The 11,896-nt window shown below is 45.6% G+C and overlaps 1 protein-coding gene across 13 annotated transcripts; it reads right to left on the reverse strand.

The window, feature by feature from the left end:
• Positions 1-230: 230 nt before the first annotated feature.
• On the reverse strand, positions 231-10,843 carry LOC123189198 (uncharacterized). Of its 13 annotated transcripts, none has more exons than XM_044601555.1 (15): positions 10,571-10,843; positions 10,330-10,501; positions 10,191-10,249; positions 10,041-10,075; positions 8,732-9,352; positions 6,526-7,248; positions 6,267-6,377; positions 5,761-5,921; positions 5,380-5,478; positions 4,456-5,278; positions 2,767-3,956; positions 1,905-2,214; positions 1,495-1,768; positions 918-1,183; positions 231-786 (listed from the first exon to the last, which is right to left on the reverse strand). In XM_044601555.1, the coding sequence occupies exons 10-15, from the start codon at positions 4,509-4,511 to the stop codon at positions 585-587; spliced, it is 2,298 nt and encodes a 765-aa protein (XP_044457490.1). In that variant the 5' UTR covers positions 4,512-5,278; positions 5,380-5,478; positions 5,761-5,921; positions 6,267-6,377; positions 6,526-7,248; positions 8,732-9,352; positions 10,041-10,075; positions 10,191-10,249; positions 10,330-10,501; positions 10,571-10,843; the 3' UTR covers positions 231-584. The 13 variants fall into 13 exon arrangements, with proteins under 13 accessions (XP_044457490.1, XP_044457495.1, XP_044457482.1 ...); XM_044601560.1 differs by having other exon boundaries at positions 1,495-1,753; positions 10,041-10,109; XM_044601547.1 differs by having other exon boundaries at positions 10,041-10,109.
• Positions 10,844-11,896: the final 1,053 nt, after the last annotated feature.

The following is an 11,896-nucleotide window of genomic DNA, read 5'->3' on the forward strand; positions in this document are numbered from 1 at the left end:
TAGCTGTACTGAAAAATGCCATGTTATTTGTAATGACTCTACATCGCGTATATTTTCATGATAATTCGACACGCTTTAGTCACACATGCTGTGTTGTGTGCAATCTATGGGAAACAAAGTTGAAAAAGCGTAACGTGCATCAACCACAGAAAAGGTTACGGCTACATGATCAAAACTACCATGGTAGCCGGTGCAGTTAGCAATGAAAAAGAAGAAGCAAAACATCCAAATGAAAAATGACGATGACTTTTAATAACCATGTCTGATGAACTACAGTTGCCATATTTTAGAACATAATGCACGCATTCAAAGCAGCAACCTGGTGGTGTAAACGATGAAACCACAATAATAATGATAAACATAAAATGTATCTACTATCACACCTGAAATAGGTTCATATCCACACAAAATATTACAGAAAATATTCAAATGTCACTCACGAACCACCACTGCGTACTAGGCTACTCGGGGTTGCAGTCATAGCATAGCACACGAACATAGTGTTTGAGAAGAACAGAATGTAGTACCTTACATTCCTCGGCAACAGAATGTAAGGTATGCGTCCAGTGTGTAATGCCATGTGATCACTTGTACTTCTTGATGACTTTCTTGTCAGTTTCCTCCACGAACTCGCGTGCTCCGGACCGCTTGTTGAAATCTTCATTCGTCAACCAGTTCCATGTGTAAAATTTCCAGAGCTCAACGACCGTTGCAGCTGTGACAGCGGGAACAAGTCTACCTTCCCACTTTGCAAGGTATTTCAACGTGTGAAAGCCACAGTCCGTCCTGCACAAGAAAAAGAGTCAGGTGAATCCAAAAAAAGGACAAACATAGCAATGATAAACTTCAATTCAGATGTAACAACAAAGAGGGGTGGGATTGATGTAAATGGCACATGAAGGGGGGTAGGAAATTACGTGTTTCCTTGATTCGTAGTCGCCACGTACTCAATCGGAAAATGTCTGATCTGGACCTTTGAGTTTTCGTAGTGACGGTTCCATGTCTCTTTGACGTTGTTGATGAAGAATTCAGCATGCGAAGTAAGGTCTGCATCGGCTGCCGAACACATTGAATCAAGCACCTCAAAGCATTGGTTCTTTAGGTCAAGACAAATCACGTAGTGGTGACCACACTTGTCGTGTGGGTCGTGTGGTGCAAGCTCCTGGAACATGAGGAACAGGACCTGCATGTAAAAGTGAAGGAAATGAAAAGCAGAGTTCACATGAAGAACAGCAAAGGGACAAAAAAAGTAGAATCGCGTAGAATATTTAGTTATAGTGGGTAGTTGAAAGAAAGTTGTCGTCCATGTATGAAAAGAATTTGCCATGTATTTTACTTTGAAGTTGCCACATAGTTGCACGGGATGCAAAAATCAAAAAGTTAGTTTGCACGGCAGCTGATGCCGCATGAAACATCTGCCACATAAACAGAGTGCAGATAATGGCAAAAAACCATACCATGTGAAAAGAGTGCAAATAGGGAAGGAATACTCACATATTTCTTCAGTGTGAGCTTGAATTGACCGTGTTGAGCAAAATTCTTTCTCAGGATTTTGTGGTGAAAGTCACCATCCCATATTTTGCAGGTCACACTGTAATGCATGATTGTTTTGTCGGGAGACATATCCATATGCTTGTTGATGTAGTCAATCCCGCATGCAACTACATTCGTCGACATTTTACCGTTTGGCCTCACGGACTCGGCAAGATCACCCAGGTCAACGTATGTCGCTTCGCATTGAATGACCTTGGTTCTATCCAAACATGAGCTATATGAAAATGATATAACATGAAATAATCATGTCTACTAAGTAAAAAAGGAAGAACTAAAACGTAAGCAGATCATATATAGAAAGTAGAAAAAATATGAATGGTAGAAAGAGCAAAGTAAAATGTGGTCATTACGCTTTCAGCTCCTTCATGTGCTTGCTGCTGGTCCTCGCATTTTCAAATCGCTTGACAATATCGTACAACTGGGTCTGTTTCTTTGTGGCCCTGACTTCGGGCTCGTAGTCTTCCGCGGGAGGTGGGTGAACTACCCTCTGCTGCCTCGCAGAACCAGGGGTGGCACTCCTAATGGTATCCTCAGATACCGTATCTGCAGGCACATTGGAACTTGATTGCCCCTGACCTCGTGAGGACCTCCTCTGCAATGCTGCCTCCTCGATCCTGCGGTAAGCTCCATCAAGTGACGGTGAAATCTTCTCAGGGGTGCCTGAAAGGATAAAAAAAGTGGGTTAGGATACCTGGAAAACAAAACAAATGGAATGTGAAAAGATAGGGTGCATGATGTGAAATGTAGGTACAAAAAGTAAGGAGTTGCCATGTGGAGGCAAATCCAGTTGCCATGTGTAGTGCATTGTAGTTGCCATGTGTAGTGCATTGTAGTTGCCATGTGACAGCAACTCCAGTTGCCATGTTGTGTCAACTCCAGTTGCCATGTGCTTGCCGAATGGAAAATGCAGCATGAAAACAAAAATACAGGTGACATGGTGCAGCAAATCTAGTTGTCATGTGTATTGCACTGTAGTTGCCATGTGACAACAACTACAGTTGCCATATTGAATCAACTTCAGTTGCCATGTGATTGCCGAATGTAAAATGCAGCATGACAAAAAAAATGTAGGTGACATGGTGCAACAAATCCAGTTGCCATGTCATCACATAACAGTTGCCATCACAAGTGAGAACCCCAAAAAAATGCTTGGGACAAAAGTCAGACTACACAGATGTATACAAGAAAATGATAAGCACATAAGAAATGTACCTTGGACGATCGGCTCTGCGAACTTGACAACCTTCCTGCCCTCGACCATTGGTTGCGCCATCATTGCGGGCATGCCTCCCGAGAAAGCAAAGGCAACTGGCATAAGATCTGGCACCACTGGTTGATCTTGACTGATGCCAAGGCTGAAGCTCGATGGGGTGAAGGCCATTGGGTGCCTCTCATGCCTACTGGCCGGACCGTGAACAACTTGCGGGGCGGAATCCATGGGTGAAAGATCAACAAACATATCTGAATCGGCCGCTACAGAATGATCGGACTTATTTGTAGGGCGGGGCGTATTGTCAGCAGTATCAGCCGCAGCTTCCTTGATAATCTTCTTGTTTGGGCTGTAAGGGACACCAACATTGACTGGGAGCCTGGAAGTGCGCAGATTTAAACTGGGGATTTCCACTGCGGGTAAAGGCGCAGTCTGCTCCGGGCGTTCACCTGCGTCACTCGTGCCCGGCTTGACACCTGCATCAGTTGTGCTTCGGTCTTCCGGTTTCTCCATCACATTGCTTTTGGAAGGTGGCAGGAACAGTGTGGACACAAGAACATAACCAGACTCATCTCTGCTACTCCTAGCTACAGCTGGTGCGTTGGGTATGTCAGTTGATTGCTTGCGGTGGCTACGACACCTCGGTGGAAGACCAGCACGTGAAACAGTCGCCTTAGGGGTATCTGCACCGACAGGAGCTGGAGCTGTTGTGCCAAGACTCCTACCTGTAGATGGCATATCATTATGAACTGCCGCCTCAGCCACTTCTGTCGTAGACATAGAAGTGCCACCACACACGCGCTTGGAATTAGTGTCAGATGAGCGGGAATCTTCCTTGCTTAGGTTGGTCTTGGGAGCGTCCACTTCAACGCTTGCTGATGGGATGGCATGGCTCACAGCAACATCCTTCATTACCAGAAGAGTTGGCAATATTTCAGCTGTCCTAGCAGATACCGACTCGTCACTCCCTGATGTATGGATGCCTGTTGTTCTAACCTGCACATCTGCAACCGGCGGAGATGGTCGGCCACTTGCGTCAGAGTTAGTGGGAACAGTTAACGATGTAACAGCAGTTTTGTCGACTGGCGCCTCATGAACATCTGAGTTGCCCCCTGTTGACAACTTTGAATGAAGGCGTTCGAGTGGGTCCCTAATGATATGCTTGGCCCCGCGTATAGTAGTCTTCTTCACCCTGCAAAAAAGAAAGCACATGAAAAAGGTATTAAAAATGAACAAAAATAATTGTCATGGTATAAATCTAAAAAAAATGAAAAAAAGGTGGAAAAGTTGGTAGTTGCCATGTAAGGGGAATATGAGTTGCCATGTGGCATAGTTAGCAGTTGCCATGCGAATCCAGCAAGAGTTGCCATGCTAGCCAACTTGAAGAATGATAAAAACAGATTATCTGCCAGGAATGCAATTTCAAAACTAGGTATGGGATGAGCACACAAGCCAATGAAAAGATGGCAGTTGCCATGTAGGTACAATAAGAGTTGCCATTTGGCCTAAATAGCAGTTGCCATGTAAAAAACAAGCAGGAGTTGCCATGCAGTTAAAAAGGAAGGAAATCATTTGAAAAACATCAGTTGCCATGTGGGAACGATGACAGAAGCCCATGTGGCAAGCTGAACGGATGCATTGAAAAATAAAAAATATAGCACTATGTCAATGAAAGCACATGGAAAACCTACTTCTTGACTGGCTTTCTCAGGTCTAGCAACACGACAGGATCCCCGATGTTGGACATCGTCGTACGAGGAGATGACCTGGTGAAAGGGATGTCACCAACAATGGGGCACCTTTGTTCAACCGAGCAGAAACACGGGTTGGCGTTGGTGCCTGTTTCTTCGTAACTGCTCGTCCACCAGCTGTCGCCTCACTGCACGTATAAGATGAAAGAAAAAAAGGTGGCAATTGTCAGACAGCAAACTCATTGCCACGCTTAGCAAAAACAAATGCAAAAGGGGATCTGTCTGTTCCAAAAATATAGACAAAACAAAAAACTAAAATTAAAGTTGAACCTCCTCCTAGCAGCTACGGGATAGGTCCTAAACCTCTTGCCAGGAGAACCCTGCCCAACATCCTCTGAAGCCCTCCCCCTCTTTGATGGCAACACCCCCTCGCCTTTCGCAGCCGTATGTTCTTTGACTTTCTCCGGTGGGGGACATCTGGTGCATCCTTGCCCTTCTTACTACCTGCACGAACTTCAACATATTCATCATCATCAGTGTCCTATTGCACGTTCTCCGTGTCATCGTCGTCATCCTTACTAAGACCAGCGTCTCCATCTAGTTCATCTTGTGTGTTAGCAAGCTCTTGGGAATTGCTGTAGTCATACCGTCCACGGCAACCAGTTGGACGATGTGTCCGTTCTGGGATAAATGTAGTGAACTACCTCACAACCGCGTCGCTGTCGGAGCCATTAAGGGACGTCCACCCCTCAACCAACTTCCCGAGCAAGCCGGTCATTCCGGATGCAAACTGCCCAATTAGATGCTCAACAGGTGCCCTCGCCTGTGCACGAAATAAGAAGCAGCAATGACCAACCATATTACAGTCACTTGCACGACATAAAAAATAATCCAAGGCAACCATAGATATATATCTTTGATTACCTCAGTAGGGAAAGACGGAGCTGAGTTCATGTCCATCCACTTTCCAAAGTTTTGAGGGCCCCCAAACATGCTGTAGTCTATAGCATGCTTGGCCATCAGCTGGAAAAAACCAAAAAAATAGTTAGGATGTAAGAGAGAGAATGATGAACACTGACTAGCAGTTCATGTGTTGCAAATACAACAAAAAAAGAAGACGTGAATATAAGTTTCAACACGAATGACAGAGTTGTCATGTGGAGTGAGACATGGATACCATACGCAGACAGCCATGGCTAACAAAGGTAGTCATCTGTTGTTAGCCACAGACGGTTGCCATATGACGATATGTTATGCCGCAAAAATTTGTAAGAATGCCATGTATAGAAAGAAACCAGAAATAACCTGCAGTTTTCCATATTTGATATCAGTTACCCTGTCTGCAGCAAGCACAACCTTGACAACATCGATAGTTCATGCAGAAACAGTAAACTTGTGCGTAGGCGGTGGGCCTCCTGTCCCAGTGAAATCCATGATGGACAGATAAGACAGTCGACGTACATGAACTAATGTACAACAATTTTAAAAAGAAAGAAATATCAGTTGCGATCATGCTATTTTGCGAAAAAACAGAATAATATATGTTCCTACAATCATCAAGTTAAAGTGCATGAAAAGAGAAAAAGAAGAAGTTGTCATCTGTATGTGCTAGTTGCCATCATAGTGTGATGGCAGTTGCCGTATTGTCATGATGGCAGTTGCCATCACAGTATGATGGCAGTTGCCATATTGTCATGATGACAGTTGCCATATTATCATTATGGCAGTTGCCATCTTATTATGATCAGGTTGCCGTGCATAAATAAAAGGTGTTAAAAAAAGTGTTCACAGAAAGGACTGATAAAAAATACCATTAAATGCAGTTGACAACCCTTCTGGTACATCTTGCTTGAGAATGCATCATGCAGGAAGTCGGCAATAAACTTACATCAATTCATGTTCGTCACATCTTTCATTTTCGCCTGCACCACATAATTTTCAGGACAATGAATTGCCGCATCAGAAATCAAATGGAAAAAACATCAAAAAACATTGGCAGTGACTAGCTTGCACATGACATCGGAGCAAAAAATTTGAAGGAAAATAATGTAGTAAAGATAAATTATTCACCAGGATGGGGAAGCATTTGTTGCTTGGGCGAAAAGAAGTGATCGGCGCGAAAACAACTGAGATGAGGTACATGTGTAGTTTCATCTTAAAAACCTCGCCATGGGTTGTCATGGCCTGCAGCGAATCTGCCAGTACAGACGTGTTCGGCATGAATTCCAACCCAGGAAACAAACGGGGGAACAACGCTTCCTCGATCTTGTTATTGACCTCATACGGGACTTTGATTTGTCCACGGGGCACACCTAAAGTGCAGAACACGGATTCCTTGTTCAACGGCAGTCTTCCACGTCCCGGAATCACAAATTCCCTAGAGGCGGGGGTCGTAAATCTCACCAAGCCAGTCGCATACAGGGTTGACTAGATTCGTGCACCGAACATTCATCAGAGCCTGTATACCCATCTCAGTAGCAGCTCCCTTCTGATCGTCGATAAATCTGTCAGTCAATGAAGTCAGTCGTTCCTAGGAGGCCCTGTTGCGAGTACGTTTCTTTTTCTGCAAAAAACAGACAAATGATCAGTTGTTGCCATGTTTTCACCGTCATGAAATTTTAGTTCATGACAGACGACTGCAAAGCTCAAGGTGGCAACCAATAACATATGCAGGAGGAAGAGCGTGTGTGGACAGTTACCTCGTCGCCCTCTTTTCTCCGTCCAGTTGCCTGATTCTGCTGTGGTGAATCCATGAAATCATCATCATCGTTTTGATGATCGCTGCGAGCCATTCTGCTAAGGTAAGAACAAACCAAATTATCATAGTGAAAATGAAAATGCAGGAAGTAAGCAGTTGCCATTTAATAGAATGTCCTTGCCGCATGGGCTCAAGTGAAAATGTCAACTAGTGAATGCAAAATATCACATGAACACACACGCACCCCCCGTATGATTGTTCAAAACATAAATGTGGCAATTAAGCACATTGGTTACATTTGAAAAAATATACAGATCATAAATGCACTTAAAAACAAAATATTGAAGTTGCCATGTTAGCACAAAATAGTAAGAAAGAAAGTCACAAAATCCTCCACTGCACAAATCTAAGATGTGGCAGGTCACACCCTGTCCTCATACAACAATGACTTGCCATGTGTTCAATGGCAAAAATGTGCTAGGTTGAAATTGCCATGTTAAAATGCAACACAGAATTCAAAAAAGCGATGAAAAACATCTAATGAACAACCTGAAATTGCCACAGTGTGTTCAGATATCACAAGTTATCATGACAAAACATGAAAATTGCGTCTGCCGTACAATGAATTTGCCACATTATACTGACTGTAACATGGCAACAGACATGCTGTGTTCAGACAAATACTTGCCACATGAAAAGCATATATATGGCATCTGACACAATTGATGTGCAAATTAGTTGCCATGTTATGCAGCCAATTTGCCACATTATCCTGTCTACAACATGACAATAGTCATAGTGTGTTCACAGTCTATTTGCCACAAGAATATACTATCCAAGTGGCAACAGACATAGTTGATGTGCAGATTAGTTGCCATCCAGTGCAATTGGTTGCTGAAACTGCTGTGACTACCGATTTACTACACTTTACCATTCCTACAGTGTGGCAACTATCACAATCATTCAGCAAAAATTAGTTGCCACATGGAAAGCATGTTTGTGGCAACTATCACAGTCATTCAAGAAATTAGTTGCCACATGGAAAAGCATGTTTGTGGCAACTATCACAGTCATTCAAGAAATTAGTTGCCGCATGGAAAAGCATGTTTGTGGCAACTATCATAGTCATTCAGAAAATTAGTTGCCATATAGTCATGATAATTACTCAAACCACCACGTTTGCCTTCATACTGCAGTTTGAAAAACAACTAACTAGATCTAGAGTTCAATGGCAACTAATGACTTGAAATTCATCCCCAAAATTCTCCCCGAACTGATTGCAAATACCAATTCGAAGCAATGCGCAACTATCAGATCGGAAAACAACGGCCTAATCCCAAGGCACAACCAGTGTGTGTCTCCGGACAGGCAGAACCACACCGGCGAGACCGCCACCGCGGCGGCGACAAAACTGCCCAGTGCCATCGAAAACAGCAAGCACAGAACTCCGCCGCCGGCGGGAACGCCGGCGCATCGCCAAATCGCCTGAATCTCTACGAATCTCGAGCGAAGCATCGAACACGAAGGGAAGGGGAGAAAAATGCAGGCAAGGATTGTGAGAGTGGGAGCGAGCATTACCTTCAATCTGTAGGCGCTCCGGCGAAGCCGCTCCGGTCCGGCGAAAACCACCGACAGCCGCGAACGCCATTGACTCTTCCGCCTGCGTCGTCGCCTTCTCCCCTCGTCTTCTCCTCCAATCGTCTGAAATGCGAAGTGGGTTGTGCGAGTAACTGTGGGGATGAGTAAATGGACCCGTGAGGGGGAGGCGGGCGAAGTGCGTGACGTGTTTGACGTCAACCATGGTCGGCGCATGGCGTACGGGCGCATAGCAGTTCCATCGCACGCCCCCAAGTGGCAACCGCTAACCGCGCGGGGGGGGGGGGGGGGACAACGTGCGGGCGAACTATGTCACACACCACACACGCGCCTTGTCCTACGTGGCACAGAAAATCGTCCAGATTGTGCCAAGATTCGTGCATATAGTACTGGACGATGATGGATGTGTGTGGTCGAGATGGTCAACACCCACACGTCTGGGCGTTAACATTTCTGTAATAAGAATGATCAAGCATGCCTGTAGATATAGAAGTAGGTTTACTTGTAGATTTACTTGTAGGTTTACTCCATTTGAACTACAAAGAACTTGTAGGTTTACTTGTAGATATATCTGCCTTGTAAGTAGAAAGAAGTGATAGATACCTGTAGATATAGAAGGTGGTCATGTGAGATGGATAAGTCATAAAACAGTCTTTCACAGGTCAGGAATTGTATCTGTCTCTTGCAGTTTGTTCATATGCAGGTAAGTATGAATCCCACAACAGGGTGTAGGAAAAAATAAAAAAAGGTATCCTCAGTGTCTATTTTTTAAAACAGTAAGGGCAGTAAATACTAGGTAAAATATATTGCATCAGCCCTTGGTTGGTTCCTGGGTGCAAACTACTATGGGAAGCATCACAATATACAGAAGTAATTTCATTTTAAACGGAAAAGTAATTCGGCACTGTGCACCAATGAACACATATACTCAATAGGTATTCTATTTATTTAAATAGACATTGACTAAAAGCTCCAGATAGCCTTTTTTCACTACAAACAGAAGTTCTATGGAATCTAAAATTTTGAGCACCTATATATAAAGTGAGCAACTAAAAGATTTATTATCATATAATATATGGTAGTATGTGTGCATGATAAGAGATGGATTGATGGAAAAAAGTACGTTCATGCACACAATGGAAATCTTCTCACTGTCCAATAGTTATGTATGTAAATAGCAGGAAAAAATATGTGCATGTTCATGCACACAGTGGAACAGATTATGAAGTAACTGATTAAACACTAGTTGTACCACCAGTTCCTGATTATCCACATATGCATTGGAGCTCACCACGTGTGGGGGTAGGAGGAGGGGAGGAGGGCGTCCTGCAGCAGCAGTTTCTCCTCATCAGAGCAGCACCTAAACAAAACAGATCCTTCAACCTGTCTAGATCGGGAAGAGAAACAGAAAAACTAAAAAGGCAGAACAAGAAAGGAGAACCTTCCATGGCGTCCTGTACTAGGAGCAGCTCCTCTCTCTCCTGCCATGGCCTTGAATTCCTTTCCTTGACACAATACACACACGCATCAAGACGAGAAGAAGAGAAGTTGTAGAATGAGACAATAGGAGGGATTCGTACCCTCTAGGGCTTCAGGCGCTGTGAGGGAGGCTCCATGCGTGATGTGGGAGAAGGAGCTCCGTCTCCATGGGGTAGTGGTGGAGCTGCGTCGTTCATGGCATCGAGACAGGGGGAGGAAGAAGCCTTCCCATCCATGGCGTCCCCGTGCTCGAGCAGCGATGGCGCGCTGGGTCTACGAGGGAGACGAGATGATGTGAGGAAGAGAGGGAGGAATATGACGAGGAGGAGTGGAGGTACTCACCTGAGTCACTGGAGCAACGCCGGAGCTACTCCGACGATGTGCTGGCCCAAACCCTAGCTGCTGGGCAGGGTCGCGCTTGGCCGCTGGAGGATGCGCGCGCCGGATCTGGCCAGATGGGAGAAAAGAGCGTTGAGAGGGGGGCACGGTGGTGTGCTGGGCACCGCCGCAGGACGCCGGAATCGGGCGGGATCGGGGCACTGTAGGTGGTGGTGGCGGCGAGAAGTGGTGCGGGGGAGAGGGAGAGACGAGCGAGAGAGGAGCGATGGGTGGGTGGGTGGGATTTCACATTCACCGGCTGGGTCTTCTTTATTTATTTATTTATTTTTAGGGAAAATCTAGCTCTATTTATTACTCAAAACAAAGCGGTACAATATAAGTATCTGGACGCGTCTAGGCAGCAATTGAGGGCGTGTTTGGTTGCCCGCATTAGGCCTAGGAGAAGAAAAGAAAGGCGATCGCCTCCTGCCGCCAGGGCGACTTCCTCCGCCGCCGTCCTCCAGCGGCTCCCCTCCGCCGACGACCTCGGTCGTCGTGGTGAGGGGGGTCGCTGGATCCACGCGTGTGGATTATTTTAGGCCTTAGTTTATTAGAATTTTGGGTTGTTCATCATCATGGCTTCGGCGATGGCGATGGCGACACCGACTAATAAATCTTTAGATCCTTTCCCAACGAGACGATCCGCTTTTGGGGTGGATTTGGAAACCATACTGTTCAAGCAAGGATGGTGCGGCGATGGCGGCGACATCGTCGTGGTGGACCTGTGTCCTCGGGCTTCGCTGTTGCGGCGGCGTTTGCTCCAGCACCGGCGTGGAGCTTGGGAGGTAGTCCAGGAGCGGATGCAGATTGTGGTCTGCATCGACGGCATCTAGAAGATGGTGGATCTGGGTTTGTGGTTCGTGGCATGCAGGTATGGTTTCCTCCTCCAACGTCTTAGTTGAGCGGGGGTGCCAGATCTGGAGTTCGATGACGTGTCCGGAGTGTTGCCCCGGTCTGATTCGTTCAACGGCAATGGCTTCACCTTTATTGGTGAGCCACCTTGGAGGTCCACAAAGCTGCATCAGCGATGGAGCCGCGTCGAGCTCAGGTGTGGAGGTGACCCGTCATTTTCTCCTTTGGTGGCTGCTATGGTGGTGCCAGAGGCAGGTGACGGGCGTTGGTGTCAAGCTTAGGGGATTCTTCAGTCTTGTTTGTAATTTTACTTCTTGGCTGGTGTTCCTATGTGCAAAGGCTAGCGTTCTGTTGTCTTTTCAGTTTTGTCAAGTCGGTATGTATGTGACTTGTACTATGATCTTTATGATATAAATGAGACACGTATTACCATGCAAA

This window comes from Triticum aestivum, chromosome 2A (assembly GCF_018294505.1).
Source record: "Triticum aestivum cultivar Chinese Spring chromosome 2A, IWGSC CS RefSeq v2.1, whole genome shotgun sequence".
In the NCBI taxonomy this organism is placed as follows: domain Eukaryota; kingdom Viridiplantae; phylum Streptophyta; class Magnoliopsida; order Poales; family Poaceae; genus Triticum; species Triticum aestivum.